Source organism: Podarcis muralis, chromosome 5, assembly GCF_964188315.1.
Source record: "Podarcis muralis chromosome 5, rPodMur119.hap1.1, whole genome shotgun sequence".
Lineage (NCBI taxonomy): Eukaryota > Metazoa > Chordata > Lepidosauria > Squamata > Lacertidae > Podarcis > Podarcis muralis.
The window spans coordinates 52,977,171-52,997,697 of NC_135659.1; the positions used below are offsets into that span (position 1 = coordinate 52,977,171).

A 20,527-nucleotide genomic window follows, 5' to 3' on the forward strand; every position below is an offset into this window, starting at 1 on the left:
AAGTCCTGGCACTTATAAATCCGTCTGCCCCTTATCTCCCCTGTAGCAGTGAGAGTTAAATGCTGCATTTGATCTCTAGTACAAGATGTGCTTGACTTCTGACCTTCAAATGTCATCAAGTAACTACAGTGGTACCTCGCAAGATGAATGCCTCGCAAGACGAAAGGGTTTTTGGTTTTTTGAGTTGCTTCGCAAGACGAAAACGTCTTGCAAGTTTGTTTCCTTTTTCTTAAAACCGTTAATACAGTTGCGACTTGACTTCGAGGAGCAACTCATAGCACGTGGTGTGGTAGCCTTTTTTGAGTTTTTTGAAGACTTTGGTGATTTTTGAAGCTTTTCTGAAACCGTGCTTCGCAAGATGAAAAAATCGCAAGACGAAAAAACTTGCGGAACGAATTAATTTCGTCTTGCGAGGCACCACTGTACTAGACTCTAGTAACTAGAGGGTTCCATGCCTGTGGAATAAAAACAACAAAGACTGCTGCGCTTTCAGCTCTGGCCTGGGAACCCAACTCTGGCACCACACCTCAAAAAAAACAGAGTCTTGTCCCCAACCTTGAGTAGACTGGGGGAGATTGCAGGCTGCCTTGTTGAGGAAGATCTGGATAACCAGTTGTGCAATGCATGCTGTGATCCAAAAATTGCTTAAATCCAGCTGTTTGCATTTAAACTAACAGGCCTGTTGATTTTAACAGTAGACAGACCTGAAGTGCAAGAAAGTCAGTTTGAGCATTAGTGATATGGTTAATTGCTGGGAATAAATGTAAGCTCTTCTGCTTTGCTCTAAATTAGCCTCTATGGTTGGAAGCGGGATAATATTGGCCAGGATAGATTGCTCCTAGAATGTTAGGCTTGACACAAACAGACCAATGCTTTTTAAGGTGTTGTGCAGCGCAAGGCTGGTTATTTTCAGTGTAAGCAATTTGTAATCTCATGAAGTAAAACCTCTTCAGAGCCAATGGGATTTTATTCTTTATCTATATTATAATCACCAACACAGACTGTACAAAGCAATATACAGGGAAGAACAATGAAGAACAAGGTAGTATATACATGTGTCTGAAGGCAAAATGCTAAGCTCAGCCACACCCTTACATTTTAAAAGGTGTTTGAGCAATGAGTACCTTTGGAAAGCCCTGTGTGTTATGTTTCAAAACCATCCCATCCTGAATACTCTTGCAAAAACTCCACCTCCTACATATTTCTGTGGCTTTGCAGTGAGGGGACCACAGTGAGTGTGCTTTTACAAAAGTTGCACTACTAAACATTCTATGCACTAATACCTGGTCACAATGCAAATGCCAGTAATTATAGTGATTCCCCTGCTGTAGGAGAGTTGTGGCTCGTGATGTAAAATGAAGTCAAAGGCAGAATAGATTAAGTTGATTTTTACAGTGTGGCCTATCAACATGATGTGAGTTACCACATTAAGACTAAGTGGCCACAGATTATATGCATTTCTATGCTCACCACGTATTGCTGTGATTGGCTCTCATAATCGGCATAACATCCCATGCAACGGCCAGTTTACTTCTCCATGTTGTGGAAAGTCCTAAATGGCTTTTTGCAGCTATCTCTGGCTCTCATGCTATAAAAATCAAATGGGTAAATCAGTAGGGTGTAGTTTCTTAGGAATTGCACTGCATTTGGAAATATATATGATGGGCCTTGAGTACCAGTTGCCATGTGGGTATATCTCCCAATCAGGTTTTACTCTTATCCCTCAGCCTAATGCAATCAGCTGCTAAGGACAGGAAACAGATTCAATGTGCAGGAATTGGCAAAATGCCTTCCCTGCAGCAGCTGAGAATATCTTCTGCAAAAATCTACAGAACCACATCATTTCTTGTTGCCACCCTCTAATGAGCATGTACAGTCAGCCCACAAGCAGGTAAGACTGGTTTGATATGTGTGTGGCAGACACAGACTCGTCCCCAGAAGTTTCCCATCTTCTTTCCTCTTTTGTGTCAGGAGCCAAAAGTGGCGTGCTGAACAAGGTGAAGATACTTAGCTGGACCTTCAGTTCCGAAGTTATGTGTAGATCATGTTCCAAGGGCAGTGAGAGCGTGTCATGTCCATCATCAGTGTCACCAAAATACTCATTTTCATTATTATTCCCTTGGGGATTGCTAGGACTTGGCACCATGTAGTACAAGTGTGAAGAAGCCTGGGTGTCCCTTTCTGCCTGGTGCAGCTGAGTACTATCTAGGAGAGGGCTACTGCTACGCATTTCCAGGGGTATCTCAGACAGGACTTCCAGCAGGCAAGTCAAAGGCGTGTCCTCTAAAGTTTTGTTGCAGAAGAAAGCATTCACCTGGAAGATGGGAAGGAAGCAGCATCAGAAACACAAAAATGTCCCTGGGCTTCACCCTCTCCAATCCACAGTGTGGAGGTAAATGTGTACATGCATACTTATCTCTGTGTACATGTTAACACTCCTATTCAAAACTTAATACCTGGGGGCACATATTTGCCATCCCAACTTCAGACAGAAAATCTCCCTGGGGAGAGGATAGCTGACAGAAGCAACATTAGCATGAGGTTTTGTTATGGGAATTAATACAATTCTGCTGGAAACTATAAGAAATAAGGCAGAGAGAAATGTCAGTTTTATGGTTCTGTATAGCCCTCTTTGTTAGATACCCTATTTTGGTGTATTCTGAGTGGCCATGTTAAAACAACTCTTAATGCTGCTTCAGACAAAGTATGCTGTCTCTTAAACTTCCACTATGAGAACATTTACAAATCACAATTCAGGGTTTATAAATCTATGCATCAAGGAAAAGACTAATTAGAGTTATGAAACTTATGTCTGATGTTTTCATGTCAGTACTAAAGCCTTGCAAGCTTGAAGCAGGCTCCCATCAAAACAACACTGGAAGACAGTAAGGCAGCCATACTGTTCACCACCTTTAAAAATGATTACTCTGGTCTCCTATCCTATCCACCAACAACATTGGTGTTGGTGCCTGTATAGAAGAGGAAGGCCTCACCTGGTGCTTTCCATTGTCCTCAAGGAATCCATCCAGGACATGGTGAAGGTCTGGGATGGGCGGCCAGAGCTTTTGTTTCAGACTGCTTAACAAGGAACAATGAGCATGTGAAATTCAGGGAACCCAGCTGATCTCAATAGAAGCAAATCTGCCTCTATCACAGCCCCATCCCAAAGTGTGGTTTTTTGTTTTGGTCTTACACAGGGGTCAGCAACCTTTTTCAGCTGTGGGCTGGTCCACCATCCCTCAGACCATGTGGTGGGCCGGACTATATTGGGGGGGGGGGGATGAACGAATTCCTATGCCCCATAAATAACCCAGAGATGCATTTTAAATAAAATCAAACATTCTACTCGTGTAAAAACACCAGGCAGGTCCTACAAATAACCCAGAGATGCATTTTAAATAAAAGCGCACATTCTACTCATAAGCACGTTGATTCACAGACCATCCACGGGCCGGATTGAGAAGGCGATTGGGCCACATTCGCCCCCCAGGCCTTAGGTTGCCTACCCCTGGTCTTACATCTACCCCAACCCACCCAACCCTGAGCAATTAAACTTGAAAGAACCCTACTATTGTAGCTAATAGTAGCCTAATCATGGCACCACCGGTGGGGTGAGGTGAGCTTTCAATGTTGAGGGTGATAGCTGGGGAGGGGAGTTAATTCTCCCCAGCTTTAAACCTCCTCCCCCAGTAGAACCTCCTCTGCAATTAGGTTTGAACAAAGTCTCCTACTAGACTAGAGCTAATAGAGGGCTTTTTTCATGCCTAATTGCATCAGGGGAGGGACATTTTGCAAATAGGAATGGAAAAAGTCCTCTCTTGGCTCCAATAGGAGACTTTGCTCAAACCTAATTGTTGCAGGATATGTGTATGTGAGTGAACTTCCTGGATGCATGTGTACAAACTTCCTTTCCAGCTGCACTCTAGGAAGATATCTCTGATGTGGGAGGCAGGGGAGCAAAAATGGTTTTTTCCAAGCCTAATTGCTGGTGAAGGTGGGAGTGTGTGTGCTTACTGTACATTCATATGCATGGTTGTGATTATTGTCTGTGCATGGTGTCCATAACAGTTTCTCCAATTTGCGACTAGCTCCCAAAATAAAACTAAGTATTGAAGGTGAATGCTAGATGATGTAAATTTACCTGTGAATGGACAGGAAGATGCAGCCCAGCCCCAATACAAGCCCTGCACAGAGCAACAGAGCAGGTGTCACATTTAAGATGGTTGAACCTAGGGAAGATACAAAGAGTGAAGCTGTGTTACCAAACTATGTCAGCTCTTTTCTAAATGCCCATTTGGGCCTCAGGGGATGCAGAGGTACTCATAACCCTAAACATTTTGTGAATTTAAGTTTGGCCTCTATGAGGGGCAGTATTTCAATATGAGTAGGAAAATGAGAGTACCCCTAAACGTTTCTTTTTAGAAAAAAGCACTGCCTGTATCCAACCCTACATTTCTATTTGTGGTCTCTTACCTGAATCAGGTGGGACATCAGTGCACACATGTTCTGACCACACACTCCAGTTCCCTTGGAACTTCTGTCCATCTGGCTGAGCACGAAGCTGAAGGCAGCAGTGGCCCCCGGTTGCCAGATGAATTTCACTGCTGTTTGAGTACTGCACCTGCAGAGTCTGCCCAGAGAATAGCCCCATTAGGTGTGCTTAGCTGGTTAGATTCACATCCAGAACCTAGAGCAGTTGTGCTATCTGGGTCAGAGCTGTGAGACTGCTTTTGCTCTGTATTTGCTGGTCCTCAAGCATCACTCATCTGATCCCAGTACAAACTTCTAACATGGGTCTCTTTCTCACACTCACTCCCCCACTTTGTGAAAGGCTTTGTTTGTTTTGAAAAACTGGAGGATGTAGCATGTTTAAGTCCCTTTGTTTAAACTTTTCCCATCTGGCTGATTGCCTTGAATTCATAAGCCAGATATGGCAGTATGGCATGTGACACTGCCCTTGAAGATGGTCCGCAAATTGCAACTAGTAAAAAAAAAAAAAAAGGCAGCATCTCTTGGTTTTATCATGAACTTGCCAGAAATCCTGCTGCCAGAAGACAGCTCTACAAGGGTTGAGGGCAATTGTATCAGAAAGTTCATAGACCTCTTTGGAGAAGCCTGGCAAGATGATCAAAGGCTTTTTAATGACAAAATGGAGCAGTGGAATTATAAAAGATAATTGACCTGGGTTGCTTCCAGACAACCTGTTTATTTAGCATTCTCTCTGAATTGTTTACAGCAGGTATCTTCAACCTTTTCAGACTCAGGATCAACTTTTAACCCCAAAATGCATTTGAGAACCCATTTCTTAATCTTTTGCCATATATTTGCATGGTGGTAGTGCTCTTGTTGTGACCCACCTTAGATTAGTCCATTGTCAACTAGAGCAGCCTTTCTCAACCTTAGGTCCCCCAATTTTGTTGAACTACAATTCCTATGATTCCTAGCCAGTGTGGCCAATGGTCAGGGATGAGGGGAGTTGTAGTTTAAGAACATCTGGGGACCCAAGGTTGAGAAAGGCTGAACTGCAGGGTCCTGACCCACCAGTTGAAAATCAGTGATTTACATGGTTAGATGATATTAGCTATTTATTGAATATTCATCCCAATTTGTTTGCAGAGAGGTCAGATGACACTGTGTCAAACAACTGTTAGCCCACACTTTCCAGCACAATTCTGCATCACTTTTGTTATTGTAAAAGTCTGGTTTTGACAAGTGTGTTGCACAAGAGCGCGAAATCCACTTGAACTGTGCAACTTGATTTTGCCAGTATGTGATTGCATCTCACCCCAAAACACTGAACAGTTTGGAGGAACTGAGTGAAAGACCAGGGGCACCATAGACTGGAAGATGGAAGTTTGGGCCCTGTTGGGTGAGGCAGGATCAGGTGAGCTCCTTGATATATAATTGGCTACTTCAGAAGAACTGGGTCAGAACCCCATAGCCACTGTAGCTGAGCTGCAAAAATAACATGTTCTATAAAAGCTGTTTTATAGCCTTAGCTCTTTTCTGTGGTCTCACATGCCTCAGGACATGTATAAACAGAGATCAGTTTGGTGACTGAACATTCCAACAATGATACACATCCCTTCAGCTTGTGCTTGTCTCCTAGACCAATGTGATTGCTGGGGATGGAGCATAATTCATGCTGTTGACACTGATTCATTGCCTTCCACTGAACTCATTACATTTTGTCTATAGCTTAAAAATGAGGAGCCCAGCACTGTACACAATAATCCAGATGAGGTCCTGGTGCAAAATAAAGTGGAGCTATTGCTTCTCATTTTGGAAACTATGGCTCTATTAATGCAGCCTGCAACTGGATTAGCCTTTCTTTCCTTTCCTTTTTCAGCTGCTGCCAGGACATGGGAGTGTTTCCTGGGAAAAGCTATGTGTTTTTATCCTATGTTTCCAGTTGTGCTCTAGTACTGAAAGGGGAGGGGGAGGGTATCTAATGCAATAGATGTGTGGTCCTAATACTCTCATGCATTCCTCATACATTTTTATATTACCTTCCATTTTGAGATGTCTTGCACTGCATACTGTATCTGATACACCAGATGTTCAGCTAATTCTTCCAGTGGTGGTGCCCACTCCAGCTTTAGCACACCTCTGTCTACAGTGACTTGCAAGATGCTTGGCGGAGCAGTGAGTACTGTAATCAGAGGGAGAGAGATGGCTGGTCAAGTCAGCTCAGTTTGCAGAAGCGGCAGAGGCCTAATGCAGTGCAAACAGCACTATACACCGCCTGATGCCCCTGCTCTTCAGGACAGTTTGCTACCCCCAAAATGCAGACTGACAGCAGCCGTGGTGCCGTGGCCCAGACATGTTGGAGATTCTTACCAACATGGTGCAGTTGGAATGGCTCTTTCAAGTAGTTGACTTCTTGTTGTCCCTGGCTGAGAATCACCAGGACAGAGACATAACTTGTGTTGCTAGGCTGGAAGGTGCATGTCTGGTTATGGCGGTCAGAGTGGGGCTTAATCTCCTCCTCTTTCCCCTCACACTTCTGCCAGGTTTGCATTCTGGAAACCAAGAGTGAGGATGGAGTCAGCTATATCAACAGAAGCTATGTCCACACAGGCATTATCTTGCAAACAGGTCATTTGAAGCTCATGTTTTCTTTTTGCATGTATGGTTGGCTCACAAATGCCCGCACACTCCAGTTTCTTCCCAGTCAATAGATTCATTGCTATTTTGGTGCTTGCTGTATGCATTAATGGGCAGAGCCTGATGAAAAATGCCCAGGATTGTTTTTTGTCCCTCCTCTCAATCATTCTTCCTCCTCTGCCTCCACTACCTTTTTACTTCTTACACAGGTACTTGCGCACACATCTTTAAAACAGAAAGTCCACATTGCAAGACCACATTGGCAAAAGTGACCCGCCTCATTTCCCTGCTTGGTATGGGGTTGGACTAGATGATATGGATATTTGGGGGCAGCCTTGGGTGACTTCAGAGGCGATGCTGATTCAGAGCTTTGCCTATTGTGGACATGTGAGAGTTGAGGGGGAGGCAGGGGTGTTTTGGAGGATGAACGGTGGACACCAGCATTCATAACTGAACTACAGCAGCAGAACAGCCCAGGATTTGGGGCAGGGGTGTTGTTGCGTCACCTTGAATTTCTGCTGTTCTCTTCTGCCCAGTACAATATGCTTTGAGAGGGGCCAGGTTCTGTGGTCTCCCACTTCCACCAGCAGCGCAAGTGGCGTAGGTCAGGAGTGAAGCACTGCAGGCCAATTTCCTCTTGGCAGAACAGAAAGTGAGAGGAATCAGGAGTAAGACAACATCTTTTAAATACAATGTGGAATTGTCATAAGAATTCTAAGGTGTCATAAATAAAAGTTAAGTACATAAACCACATGCCCGAGATATTTCAGACCCCAAATATTTCTCTGCAGAAGGAAATACCTTGGAAAAACCTTCCCCAATGGTTCTTTTCACTTACAGATCCTTCAAATTCACTCAAAAGAGGGAGGTCTGTGACAATGGTTTCAGAAACATACTATTTCACAAGATGGTCCCGACTGGCCAAGATAATGCACGTCAGCAAGCATTATCAGGTATCTTGAGAAACGGGAGACAAGCCAAACTCTCAAATTTATGTTGTAGACTGCCTGTTTCTGTGACGGTTGTATGATGCTTTTGGGTGGTCTTTGGCTAAGGGGTTGTGCAATTTCTAAAGCCTTTATAAGCTGTTATACACTTTTGTTCTAGGTCCTTACCTTCCTGCAGCGGGACAGGGGTAGGGGACTCTGTTGCAACAGTGAAGATCTTGCTTGCTTGCTTGCTACTGGTTCCTGCCTCTACCCATTTCCTCCCAAACCAGTCCTCTGCCTCCACACCACCCTGCCTTCATAGACAAGACATGGACATCCTCTGCACCCTCACATTAAAGACAGATCCTGGCCTTCACCTGACCACTGTGGCACACCCAAGATGGATGGCCTTTTCCTCCCTCTCAGTTTGCTCCTCTTTCCTCAGGCCCCTGTTCCTACCAAGGCCACCTCAGCTCCCCTTGCCTTACTAGAGATCAGCTACTACTGCCACTACCACCTCCCTGACGGAAATAAATGGTTGTTGCTTTCTGCACATATCAATTTATGTCAGCATTGGTGAAACAACTATTTACAATACAAAGAAATGGCAAAAATACGGTGGGGAAGGCATAGGTTCCACCCTGATGGCAACAGGTGCTCAGATATATGCCCCTAGGAATTCTGGTGCCTGGACACTTCTTTTTATGGGGTTCTTTTTCTTAAAAGGAGCTGCCCAGATCTTCTTGGGGAGGAAGAGTGGGATAGAAATCTAATGAAAAACTTTATTGGGTCAAAATACAGATTACAACAGCAGTGAGATTTACCTTCCTCTGAGGAAGTCAGTGAAGATACAATTAGATACTCCTATTGCTCTTCATCTCTTATTTTGCCAGGGAGATGTATGCTGTTTTAATTAGTCCAGGTGCTTATTACCTTTCATAATTGAACAAGCATTTGATATATGACCTTTCATAGTTTAATAAGCATTTCTTTTTTGTGATTGGCATATTCTGGTGTTTGCTCTTTGTTGTAAAGCAATAAAGCTTTGAAGATTTAACAAGTGCTTCTTGGAAGCATTTCATATTACCTAGTGTTACCACATAAAAACTGGTAGTGTCTGCAGGATCAGGCCAGTATTCCATCTAACACAGCAACCTGTTCCCATAGTGGCCAGCCAGATGCCTGTGGGGAACCCACAAGCAGGACCTGGGCCAAAGAGACCTCTCCCCTCCTCTGGTTTCCAGCCACTGCTATTCAGAAGCATTGTTGCCTCCAACTGTGGAGGCAGAGCACAGCCATCATTGACAGCCTTACCCGCCATTAATTTGCCTAATCCTCTTTTAAAGCCGCCCTTGCATCCTGTGGAAGTGAGTTTAATTGTTTGGGTTGGCTGCCATTGTGGCAATTGGGCATGTGATTGGTTGCTGCGGCAAAGGTTGCTTTGGATTGTCTTTTGCGTGGCAATTGGGTGTACGATTGCTGGCTGCTGTTGGCGAGCAGGCAGACAGACGCTTGTTTGCTTTAAACGACTCTGTGCCACCTCCCCCCATTTTCTTAATTTGGAGTCTCCCAAAATAGGGGGTGTTTTATACACGGGGGGGGGGGTGTTATACATGGAAAAATATGGTATGTAACTCCTGTAAAAATGCCATTTCCACAGATCGAAGTGGTTGAGTGGGCATGTATGGGGTATTGCAATCTTGCAAGTAAACTGATCCCAAGCTGCTAAGGGCTTTATAGACTAACAGTAATGCTTTGGACTTGGCCTCGCAGCAAATTGGCTACCAGTGCAGATCTCTCTGAGGAGAGTCTCCTGCCAGCAATTGTACCACAGCACTCTGTAGTAACTGTAGCTTCTGAATTAAGCACCCGGGAGGCCCCACATACAGTGCAATGGGGAATCCCAGTCTTGAAGTAACCAGTACATTAACTACTGTGACCAAGCTTTCCCAGTCGAGGAACGGTCACACCTGCCATTCCAATTGCAGCTGATAAAAGGCACTTCTAGCCATTGGGGCTACCTGGACTCCCCGTGACAAAGCTAGATTGAGAAGAACCCACAGACTGTGAACTTGCTCCTCCAGGGGGAATGCAACCCCACCCAGGGTAGGCAATTAACACGAGAACCACTCACCCACAGTGCTTCCATCTTGCCAGGATTCAACCTCAATTCCCCCTCGCCCTGCATCCGTTTCACCTCTACATCTAGGCACTAGTCCAAATAAGTTAATATGGAGAAATAGAGCTACAGTGGTACCTCAGGTTAAGTACTTAATTCGTTCCGGAGGTCCGTACTTAACCTGAAACTGTTCTTAACCTGAAGCACCACTTTAGCTAATGGGGCCTCCTGCTGCCGCCGGAGCACGATTTCTATTCTCATCCTGAAGCAAAGTTCTTAACCTGAAGCATTATTTCTGGGTTAGCGGAGTCTGTAATCTGAAGCGTATGTAACTTGAAGTGTATGTAACATGAGGTACCACTGTATATAGAAAGAATAACTAAACCATGTACAGTGGTACCTTGGGTTACATACGCTTCAGGTTACATATGCTTCAGGTTACAGACTCCGCTAACCCAGAAATAGTACCTTGGGTTAAGAACTTTGCTTCAGGATAAGAACAGAAATCGTGCTCCGGCACGGCGGCAGCAGCAGGAGGCCCCATTAGCTAAAGTGGTGCTTCAGGTTAAGAACAGTTTCAGGTTAAGAACGGACCTCCAGAACGAATTAAGTTCTTAACCCGAGGTACCACTGTATCCTAAAGACACTTCAGTCTCCAATGTCTCTCATTCTGAGGAAACCAAATCCTGGGTAAGCACCTGAAACAACTCGAAACTCACACTGCTTGGAGATTGGGGTGGCGTGCAACAATAGGTATGCAGTCATAGTGTATTGTTCGAAATAATGCAACTGAGATCCCCATGACAACTGTTTACCAAACAACAGGACACTTACCAGGGAGATGGGGTGTCTCTGCTAATACTACTGGAGACCATGGTCCCCAGAGCCCATCAAGAGAGAGGCCATCAGGCTTGGTGCGCACTTGGATGCGGTAGCAGTGCCCAGGGAGCAGGTCTTTGAGGCAGCATGTATGGCTGTTCTTCACTTCCATCTATGAGGGATGGAATCAGGCACATGTAAGGATTAGTGGAAGCAGCTTCTCCCGATAGCTCATCTGAAGTCCTCATGAAAATTTAGCAACATTTTACTGCAAATTTCTCCCCTTTTACGCTGCTTCATTTGCATAATACACACATTTTGGCAAAGATGTTTTCCCTTATCTAATGCATTTTTGTATGCTATTTTCAGTAATATGTGCATTTGTAGGCACATTTTAGCCTAGTATTTGTTTTTTCGTACACACAATTTGGCTGGAGAACTGCACTGCAAAATTCAGAGCATTCTGAATTTGGAAGGATGTCTGTGATTTCATAGGATCATAGAATTGTAGAGTTCAAAGGTTCGTGTAGTGTTGCAGAATAAGTAGGCTCACCTATAAATGCAAACCGCATTGAACTGCTCCTTCAGCCCTACTTGATAGCCACAGAGCTTGGTGTCCTGCTTAGAGTTTTAGACACAGTCAGCTGCCCTGCAGGTGTCATACACCACAACCTCCCCTGCCCCATATAAGCATACCCTGGATGGTGGCTCCGTGGAGCCTTCAGCACTGTAAAGAACCTCATAGGCCAAGAAGTCTGCATAGTGGAAAGGTGGGGGGGTCCAGGTTACGTGCAACTGTCGTGCCACTCCAGGCCACGCCACTGTTACATTCATTGGTGGAGCAATCAGACCTGAGCATAGACAGACAATTGTGGGATTTACAAACGTAGATAGAAAACTATGGGATTTACAAACAAAGACAGATGAAGATATAATTCCAACACTTAAGTGGTGCAGTAAATATTACCATTGTTTCAATCTCTGAAGCAACAGTAAATCCCCAAGTAGCGTTCTAATAAATACATAATATGCGGATTTGTTACATTTCTCCTGTATATGCAGTATATTTACAGTGGAATGCTTCTCTGTGTGGTAGTCACAACTGGGAGTGCAGGAATCTGCAGAGGCAAGCAAGAATGCTGGGGACTTGGCTGCGTCTGCTGCAAGGTTGCTTTATTGGGACTGCAGCATGCAACAACAAAGCAGCAGAAAGGTGGGCTGCAGTTCTCCAGCTAGCAAGGGCAAGCTCTGGTGGTATGGGACAGGTATGTTAATCAAGGCATCCACATTCTGGCCGGATGCACTACTTCTTAGCCTCTAGGAAAAGGGCAGCCATATGGACAGAGCCAAATGTTGAAATGAAAGTGTGCAAGAATTTGTTGGTGTCACATCCTCAAGTGTGAAGCTTAAGTAGGTGTAACTTCATTTCTTATTTATGTGACCTCCACTTTGTCCATCCTTCCCTTTGCCTCTGGCTTTCCTCCTCATGCTCAGATGTTAATGTTAGATCCTTAGGGCAGGCTCTGCTCCCTGATCCACCAGCAAGAACTGTTTGGCTGGCAGGTGCCAGTGCCCCACCCCTTTGAACTTCTTTCCCAGGGAGATACATATGGCCTCATCCTCAGTACTGTTGGTTGTTGTTGTTGTTTGCCAGGCTGGGGGCTGGATTAGGCAGAGGTGTCCCTTCACTCGGCTGTCCCCCTTTTGCCATCCAAATGTGTGTGCAGCCAGGAAGCTTGCTAATGGTATATCTGTGAGTGGTGGAGCCCAGGAGAAAACCCTGATGCAGTGATGGCTGTACCACTCAACAAGCCCTGCCAGTGGTGGGTGGGATTTAGGACTGTGTCCTAAGGATGACACCTGAGATGCATATTTTCAGGAGCCTTCACATGTTTTGTGATTGCATTTTTTGTGATTGTTAAGCGTTTAAAAATTGTTTTTAATGTCACACTTTGTATTTTAAATTGTTGCAATGCCACCATGGGTTATTACCCATGGTTATTACCGTGAAGGGTTGGTAATAAATCAAATTATGTTAAGTTAAATTTATAATATTGTAATACTCATTGTCATGTTTTTATGTGCCTTGTGAGGGCAATGCACCATGAAAGACGGATTCAAAATATTTCAAATAAAGAAATGAATACTTGTCTAATGCTATAAGATGAACACTGGTGACACTAAATGAATAAAGAAAACATGTACACAGTGTAACCCATTGTTACTGTACAGGAAAACCGCACATCGCCACATGAAAACCCATCATGGAGTAAATGAAATGCAACCGCTCTGACTTTTAGTTGTGTTTGAGGTAAAGGCACCCCAACTCCAGAAACACCAAAATTATCTTAGCGAACACCAGATGCCAGTGAAGGACAGCACAGGAAGTTGTTTGGTAACCTGTGGCCCTCCAGATATTTCTGGAGTGCAATTAATCTATGATCATTGGCCATGATGCCAAAGGGGATGGTGAGAGTTGGGGGACCAACCACATTGACAGAGCCATAGATTAGCCACTCCTTGGCTTAAGACGTAGCAGAGGATTATTGTACTTCAGGATACTGTTCAATCCCCAGTGTGACCAAGATGAGCCGTGACCCACACCACATTTCCTTGCTTCTCAAATCCGAAGGAAGGCTTACCAACAGACGCCACTGAGAGATCCTGAGAGCGAGTGGTGTGATTACTAATGGTGTCTAACACCTCGACGTGGAGTTCTGCAAAGAGCAGAATATCCTGATGGTTCCTGGGGAAGATGCAGACATGGCGCCAGCCTCCATCACTGTGCTTTGCTGACCGCAGAGTGCATTCTCGGCTTCTGTCTCTGTGGAGATGAAGAGAGTGGGCAGTGGAAAACCTCAAGGAGCTGCAGTATTCTTCTACTGGAAACCTTCCAGGCAGCCTGGACTATGGATCATAGCCATGTATAAAAACCTCTCACCCTTTGTATGTATAGAAGAAGCGCCGATATGCCCCATCCACATGTGCTGGTTCATCCCAAAAGCAAGTGAGATCCTCAAAGGTGCGAGAAAAGCAGAAGATGTCCTGAGCTGTTTTGGCCAGTAGATCAGCCTCTGTGTGGGGAGAGAAAAAGAAAGAAAGAAAGAAAGAAAGAAAGAAAGAAAGAAAGAAAGAAAGAAAGAAAGAAAGAAAGAAAGAAAGAAGCTTGCATAAGTCTTCAAGCTGAATAGGGCGACAACTGTAACCACAAATACCCAAAGTCATCTGGACTGTGAGATGAGAGGAAGCAAGTGCATGGCAAATAGAACTGTGGTCATAGAGATTAGTACAAGTGTTTGTACAAGCACAAGCTGAAACAAATGGCCAGTAAGTCACCACAGCCTGTCACGAGTTGTACTTCTCTCCAGGGCTCCATTCAGCTTGGAATAAGAGTTTTATAGCCATGCTCAAGTCTTTGGGGGGTGGGGAAGTTTCAGAAGGGGAGAAGACACCACTCCCGTAGGGCCTTTCTTCAGTGTGCTAAGAAAATCAGGTAGTGCATGATGTGAAATGCTTCTTCACTTTTGGACAGTTCTAGGCCAGATAAACCAATAGTTTGGCCTACTTTAATGAAGCTTCTTATGTTTCTAGGAGCCTAACTACACATGATGAAACAGAATAATTCCCCCCCCCCCTTTCCAGTAGCACCTTAGAGACCAAAAAAAAATTGTTTTGACTACGGCAGACTAACACAGCTACCTACCTGTAACTACACATGATGCTAATCGTTTCTCTAACATTTTTTTTTTTTTTTTAATTGCAAGTGCCAAGCAGCAATGTTCATTGGGAACACAGCATGCTGGGGTGGTGGTGGGGGAATTGAACCCTTCTCTCCTTAGTGATTACAACAAAATTTCCCCCACTCCATGCTACAGTTAGCCTTGGGGGGGGCGGGGCAGAGATCCTGTTTGCCAACACGGGGGTGAGGTAGCTATGATAATGGGGAGGGAAGGGATATAAAATCAAATATCCTAATCAAATGCCTGATAGAATTTCCGGAAGACACACCGCAGTGGAGAGAAATGTGTGTTAGGCTGTGTACACATCACTGGCTTGAAATGCAACTAGGTGGTTCTTTTTCTCAATTTGGTTCAAAGCAGGTGTGTGGGAAAATGCACCAAAACACAGTATTTATTTCATAACAAACCACAAGAGAGATACAGACTGTGAATAATGTGGGCTTTGCCACTTCCCAAACAAGCAGTGGGAGTATAATGATGACTGCAGAGCAAATGGGGTGAGGGGTGGGGGGGTTCATACAGTCTTAGAAGCTGACAAACTAGTTTCTGCTGAGGAGAATGGCTGATGATCTAGATAAAAGTTAGCCACATGAAGGGATCAAATAACATTGGTTAATTTTGAATTAAGTGGGTGTGGGGTGAGGTTCAAGAAGTTGCTCAATAAAGGTGGGGGGCTGGCTGTGGTTATTCAAAGTACACCTCCACGCTCTCATTCTTTGGCACCAACCTGAATGTTTGGGTGCAGTTCTCTGAAAAAGTACGTACCAGGTAACATGAAAAGACGCCACCCTGCATCTTGGGGTGGGTGGGTGGTGCAGCCTGCAGTCACTGGCCCTGTTATGACCCCCTTCTGCCATGCAGCTTAGTGGCTCATTAAAATGCTCCCCCCAACAGTATTCATTTTCTCTATAATGCAAGAATGTGGACCTGTTGTACTCCACCTCCCATTAGTTCAGCCAGCATGGCCAATGTGGAGGGCTGATGGGAGTTGTAGTCCAGCAACCTCTGGAGGGCCATAGGTTCCTCATCCCTTCTATAATGTATTTTTATACACCACACATCCATCTAACAGTACTGATTTTCATAACCCACAAATGCAAACGGTACTGACCCTAAATGTTGTCATTCTGTTTCTGTTTTTTTATGTGAACATCCATATTGGCAACACAGTTGTTTGAGTGGGTTCGGAAAGGATTAGGGAAAGGGGGAGCTAATGATTACCACCACCCCAAAGTATTTGCTGCCAGGAAGTGTTCACAAACATCCCAAAATAGCCATGTGGTTTTGTGGCAAACTTGGGGTGGGGGGAGCAGCTTCCTGTCCCAGGGAGATAGAACTCCCAGTGAGAGTGGGAGGAAGCAAGATAAGGGAGCAAACTACACATTATACGCAAATGCAATGAAAACAATGACTAAAAAAAAGTAGTCTCAAGACGCTAAGATTTTGAGTGGAGAAGTAACAGGGTTCGTTAACCCATCCCGAGCCATTTTCATATTGAAAATAATTCACTAGCTGCTTTCCCCTCCCACAGTGTTTCAGGAGTGTCTTGTAAGGGTTAATATTTTATCTAGAACTAGAATCCCAGTGAGAAAGGGAAGCAAGAGACTATGGGACATGCACTGACTAGAAACAAAGCGGTATAGGTTCACCGTGACACTTTTGCAGGCAAAATTGTGGGTAATGACAAATCATCACAAATACACAATAAAAAGGACATCTGGAGGGGGCCCTAATTTTAAAGATCTGAGAGGAAAACAAAGAAATCAAGGGGATCAATCATTCTGTAGGAACAAACAATGCAAGAAGGTAAAATGAATTATACCATCAGAATTAAGGGTTCGGGAAGTAACACTGCAGGACATAGGATATCTGTGAAATCTGAATACTATACAGTGGTACCTCGGGTTAAGTACTTAATTCGTTCCGGAGGTCCGTTCTTAACCTGAAGCACCACTTTAGCTAATGGGGCCTCCTGCTGAAGCAAAGATCTTTATCTGAAGTACTATTTCTGGGTTAGCGGAGACTGTAACCTGAAGCGTATGTAACCTGAAGCGTATGTAATCCCGAGGTACCACTGTATATATTTAGTCAATAATTTCACATCTTACCTTTAAACAATTTAAGGTTTATGATTCATGCTAAGTCAAAGAAGAATTTCTTTAGACTTTGGTTTCTGTCCTTGTAGTATTTCTAACAGTATCATATCCATCAGCAAAAGCTGAAAAGCTCACTGATCAAGCGGTTATGTGTATCTGCTTTTGAGCTATTCAAGTTTTGAACATAGACAGAACTCTTGGTCAGTGTCTTTTTTATGTCCCTGTCCCCCCACCCCGGTGCCCCCACAGAAGAAGGGAGGAAACACAACCACTCTATACAAAGGACAGTGAAGAATAACGGGTGTTGGAAAAACAAACCTGAATTCTAGTTAGATCTTGTTTCTCCCTAATTGAGAGTTGTGGTGAGGAAAATTCTCATCATCAGGAAAGACTGCACTTAATAGCTGATCCTAGTAAAGAACTGCATTGATCTGGACAGGAAACAATTTGGCTCTCTCGGTACCCACATTCACTTTGAGCCTTCGTAACCTATTCCATCTTTCCGCATACCAATGTTCCGTGCTCTTCTGTTGACTGGTGGCCCTGAATAACGTACAGAGGAAACGCTTTGGTGGAGGTGTGCAGGTAGATCTCTGAGGCTGTGAATATACCATACATGTTAAGCACAGGACTTTCCCCAAAGGATCACGGGGACTGTAGTTTATCTCAACAGAGCTACAATTTTCAGCACTTATAGTTCTGGAATCTATAGTTCTCTGTGCTGGGCCTCATCCTGGCATAGGACATGAAAGGGTTTTCTCCTAACCCTCCTTCTGCAGCAGCCAAGGTGGACCTTGATCCACGAGTATGGAAGAGCTTCATTTATTCCAAAGTTTCCTGATCCCACATGGTACAGTCCAGAGTTATGTTTTAATAAGGGCATGGTAGAGAATAGGTTGAAGAGAGTGTCTTCTTTCATCACTGCATTGTGAGAAGCCTTGCCAGATGACATCTGCATGCCACAGTGATCAAAAGCCCAAAGGGCATTTTTGATCAGAAATTGGAAACCCTAATCCAGGGAAGCTGGTTGTTGTGGTGCTTCCAGAAAGCCCCATCCCACCCCCTCTGCCCAGATGCCCTTTGTCCACAAGGATGTTCACCTGCCTGGTTCACCTTCATCCTCACAATTTCCCCTAAACCAGAGCTTTCCAAACTGTGTCGTGACACATTAGTGTGTCAGCTGCAGCGTGTAGGTGTGTTCTGCTAATGTACCCCAAGCTCCTCCCAGGGCAGGAAAGGGGCTAGTTTAATCTCCGGTTTGCTAGTAAAACTGAATGACTGTGTTGTGAAATGATGAATGTCTAAAAAGTATGTTACCAACATGAAAAGTTTGGAAAGCTCTGCTCTAAACCATGGACAGTAATAGCAGTTTGTAATCTTACCTTCATCTGTGATGTAGACACAGTTCAGCACAGGCAAAGAGATGAGCAGGAGTATGGCAAGCAGTGTCCTCACCAAGCACAGAGGAACTGCCATCCTACTAGAAGGTACATCCAGGATCAGACCCAAGTCAAAATCTTGTCCCTCTGTACTGGTGTCGACAGTATATGCTCTGGAAGAACACTGGACACATGGATACATCAGTGGCCCGCACTCCTGCGGAGGTAGCAGACAGGGACTGCTTGGCTTTTTGTTCCAGTGAATGTAAGCTCTGAACCTTTGTTGCTGGACCTGTGCAAGGGAAGCTTATCTGGGAAGTGCCAGGCCAGCTGCTCAGGAAGCCTGGGTAAAGGCCTCTTCCAGTCCTGGGCCCCACCACTTCCCCAGCCCGAAACCACTGCGCCATGGCCTGCAAGAGTGGCAGCATTGGCTGGAGGCTGCTATGATCAGATAGGCAGTATGGCTTGCCCTTGTGGCGGTGGTTCTTAAGGACAGGGCCTTTGGGCAGGAAGCACTGGATGCCGTAGAGGACTGGCAGGAGATGGCAGTGCTCTCAGAAGAATAGTCTGTGAATGTTGTGAATTGGGGGGTGGGTGCTCCAGGCAAATGAAGGTGGCTCTGGTCTGGAAATTCAAGTGTGGGGTAAGGGAGAAATGGCTCTGTGGTTGCACTTGCTAAACGGGAGAGTGGTATTGCACCCACATGGTGCTTGTGGGCTTCCCAAGGGAGCGGGTAATGCTGTGGTCTAAACCACAGAGTCTCTTGGGCTTGCTGATTGGAAGGTCAGCGGTTCGAATCCACACGATGGGGTGAGCTCCCGTTCCTCTGTCCCAGCTTCTGCCAACCTAGCAGTTCAAAAGCATACCAGTGCAAGTAGATAAATCGGTACCACTGTGGCAGGAAGGTAAAAGGCCTTTCCGTGCACTCTGGTTTCCATCATGGTGTCCCGTTGTACCAGAAGCGGTTTAGCCATGCTGGCCACATGAGCCAGAAAGTTGTCTGTGGACAAATGCCGGCTCCCTCGGCCTGAAAGCGAGATAAGTGCCATAACCATATAGTCACCTTTGTCTGGCCTTAACCGTCCAGGGTCCTTTGCAGCCTTCCCATAGACATTCTGTTGGACACAGAGAGCAGAATGCTACACTTGATGTGCCTTTTTTTCTCAGACCCAGCAAGGGGATGCCAATAATGTGATTAGCAAGTTTATGTCAGACAGACAGACACACACACACACACACACACACACACCACTAGGTGCAGAGAGAGGTGGGTGGCAACTGTTATCAAGACTGTGGCCCTCTCAGCCACAATTCCTGTGATATCCCTCTTCCATGTGTGACAGTTAACATTAAGAAAACAACTCTTGTTGGAACCAATGGGAGAAAACAGTCAACAGGCACTCACATCCACAAGTTGTGAGGAGCATCTGGGAATGAGGCCCCAAGCAAATCTTCAAGCAGCGGATGGGTACTGGGACCACCCCTCATTTGCTCCACCACAACATGTAACTCAAGGACCAGATCACTAAAAGTGCCTCCAGGCTGCCACTATTTTGTGGGACAGATTCAAGCACACACAAAAGGTTTGTGCAATTAAAGTGGATTTAAAAACTGTTGCCATAACACTTTAAAAACAAAGGACTCTTTGGATTTAGGAAAGTGATAGGATAACAGGATATTGAAATGTATGGGATGAACAAACAATAGTCAGGAAGATGACTAAACACCCCGCAAGCAAATCAGCATGCTTGCTGGATGTCTGCTCATTATAATATAACTGCCTAATAAACAAATAAGAATTAATCCTCTATAAAGCCAGCATTTGGTAGTTTAGTCCTCACAGAGCTACAAAATAGTTTCCAGGATTCTTTGCGGGGAAGCCATGTGCTATAAATGCATAGTGTGGTAGTGTGGCCTAACCACCACATAAGCTTTTGCAAGCAAATCAGGATGAATGCTGAATAAACAGGTGGTTTGGAGCAACCCATAAAAGCTACTTAAGATACTCCTTTGGCAAAGTACCAAGTTAAAGACAGTGTTTGCTCTCCCTGGCTAAATGAGTAGCAGAATACACTCACGTCTCAATGCATTTGATCTGAGTAAAGTCCACCTGTTACCATAGATATGGCTGCTGGGACAACCATCGCTAAAGTGGACACCACAGAAGAGATTGTTGATTACAGCTAACCAAAGGCTCGAAGATAACAAACTAGAGGTCAAATGTGGGAGAGTGCAAATGTGGTGGAGAGGGTGAGAGAGAGGTGCTTTTCATTTTATTTCTCAGGCACGAGGAAGTATGCAACAGATAACAATTCAAGCAGTGAAGGCTAAAAGCCTG

The 20,527-nt window shown here is 44.8% G+C and overlaps 1 protein-coding gene across 2 annotated transcripts; it reads right to left on the minus strand.

Annotated features, from left to right (window-relative positions):
• Positions 1-948: 948 nt before the first annotated feature.
• On the minus strand, positions 949-18,985 carry MPL (MPL proto-oncogene, thrombopoietin receptor). Of its 2 annotated transcripts, none has more exons than XM_028733794.2 (12): positions 18,193-18,985; positions 13,916-14,048; positions 13,617-13,798; positions 11,671-11,825; positions 10,990-11,146; positions 7,614-7,743; positions 6,841-7,022; positions 6,510-6,652; positions 4,474-4,630; positions 4,142-4,229; positions 2,994-3,075; positions 949-2,314 (listed from the first exon to the last, which is right to left on the minus strand). In XM_028733794.2, exons 1-12 carry the CDS (start codon positions 18,389-18,391, stop codon positions 1,877-1,879), a joined length of 2,046 nt encoding a protein of 681 aa, XP_028589627.2. In that variant the 5' UTR covers positions 18,392-18,985; the 3' UTR covers positions 949-1,876. The 2 variants fall into 2 exon arrangements, with proteins under 2 accessions (XP_028589627.2, XP_028589626.2); XM_028733793.2 differs by having other exon boundaries at positions 2,994-3,078.
• Between the last annotated feature and the right edge of the window lie 1,542 nt (positions 18,986-20,527).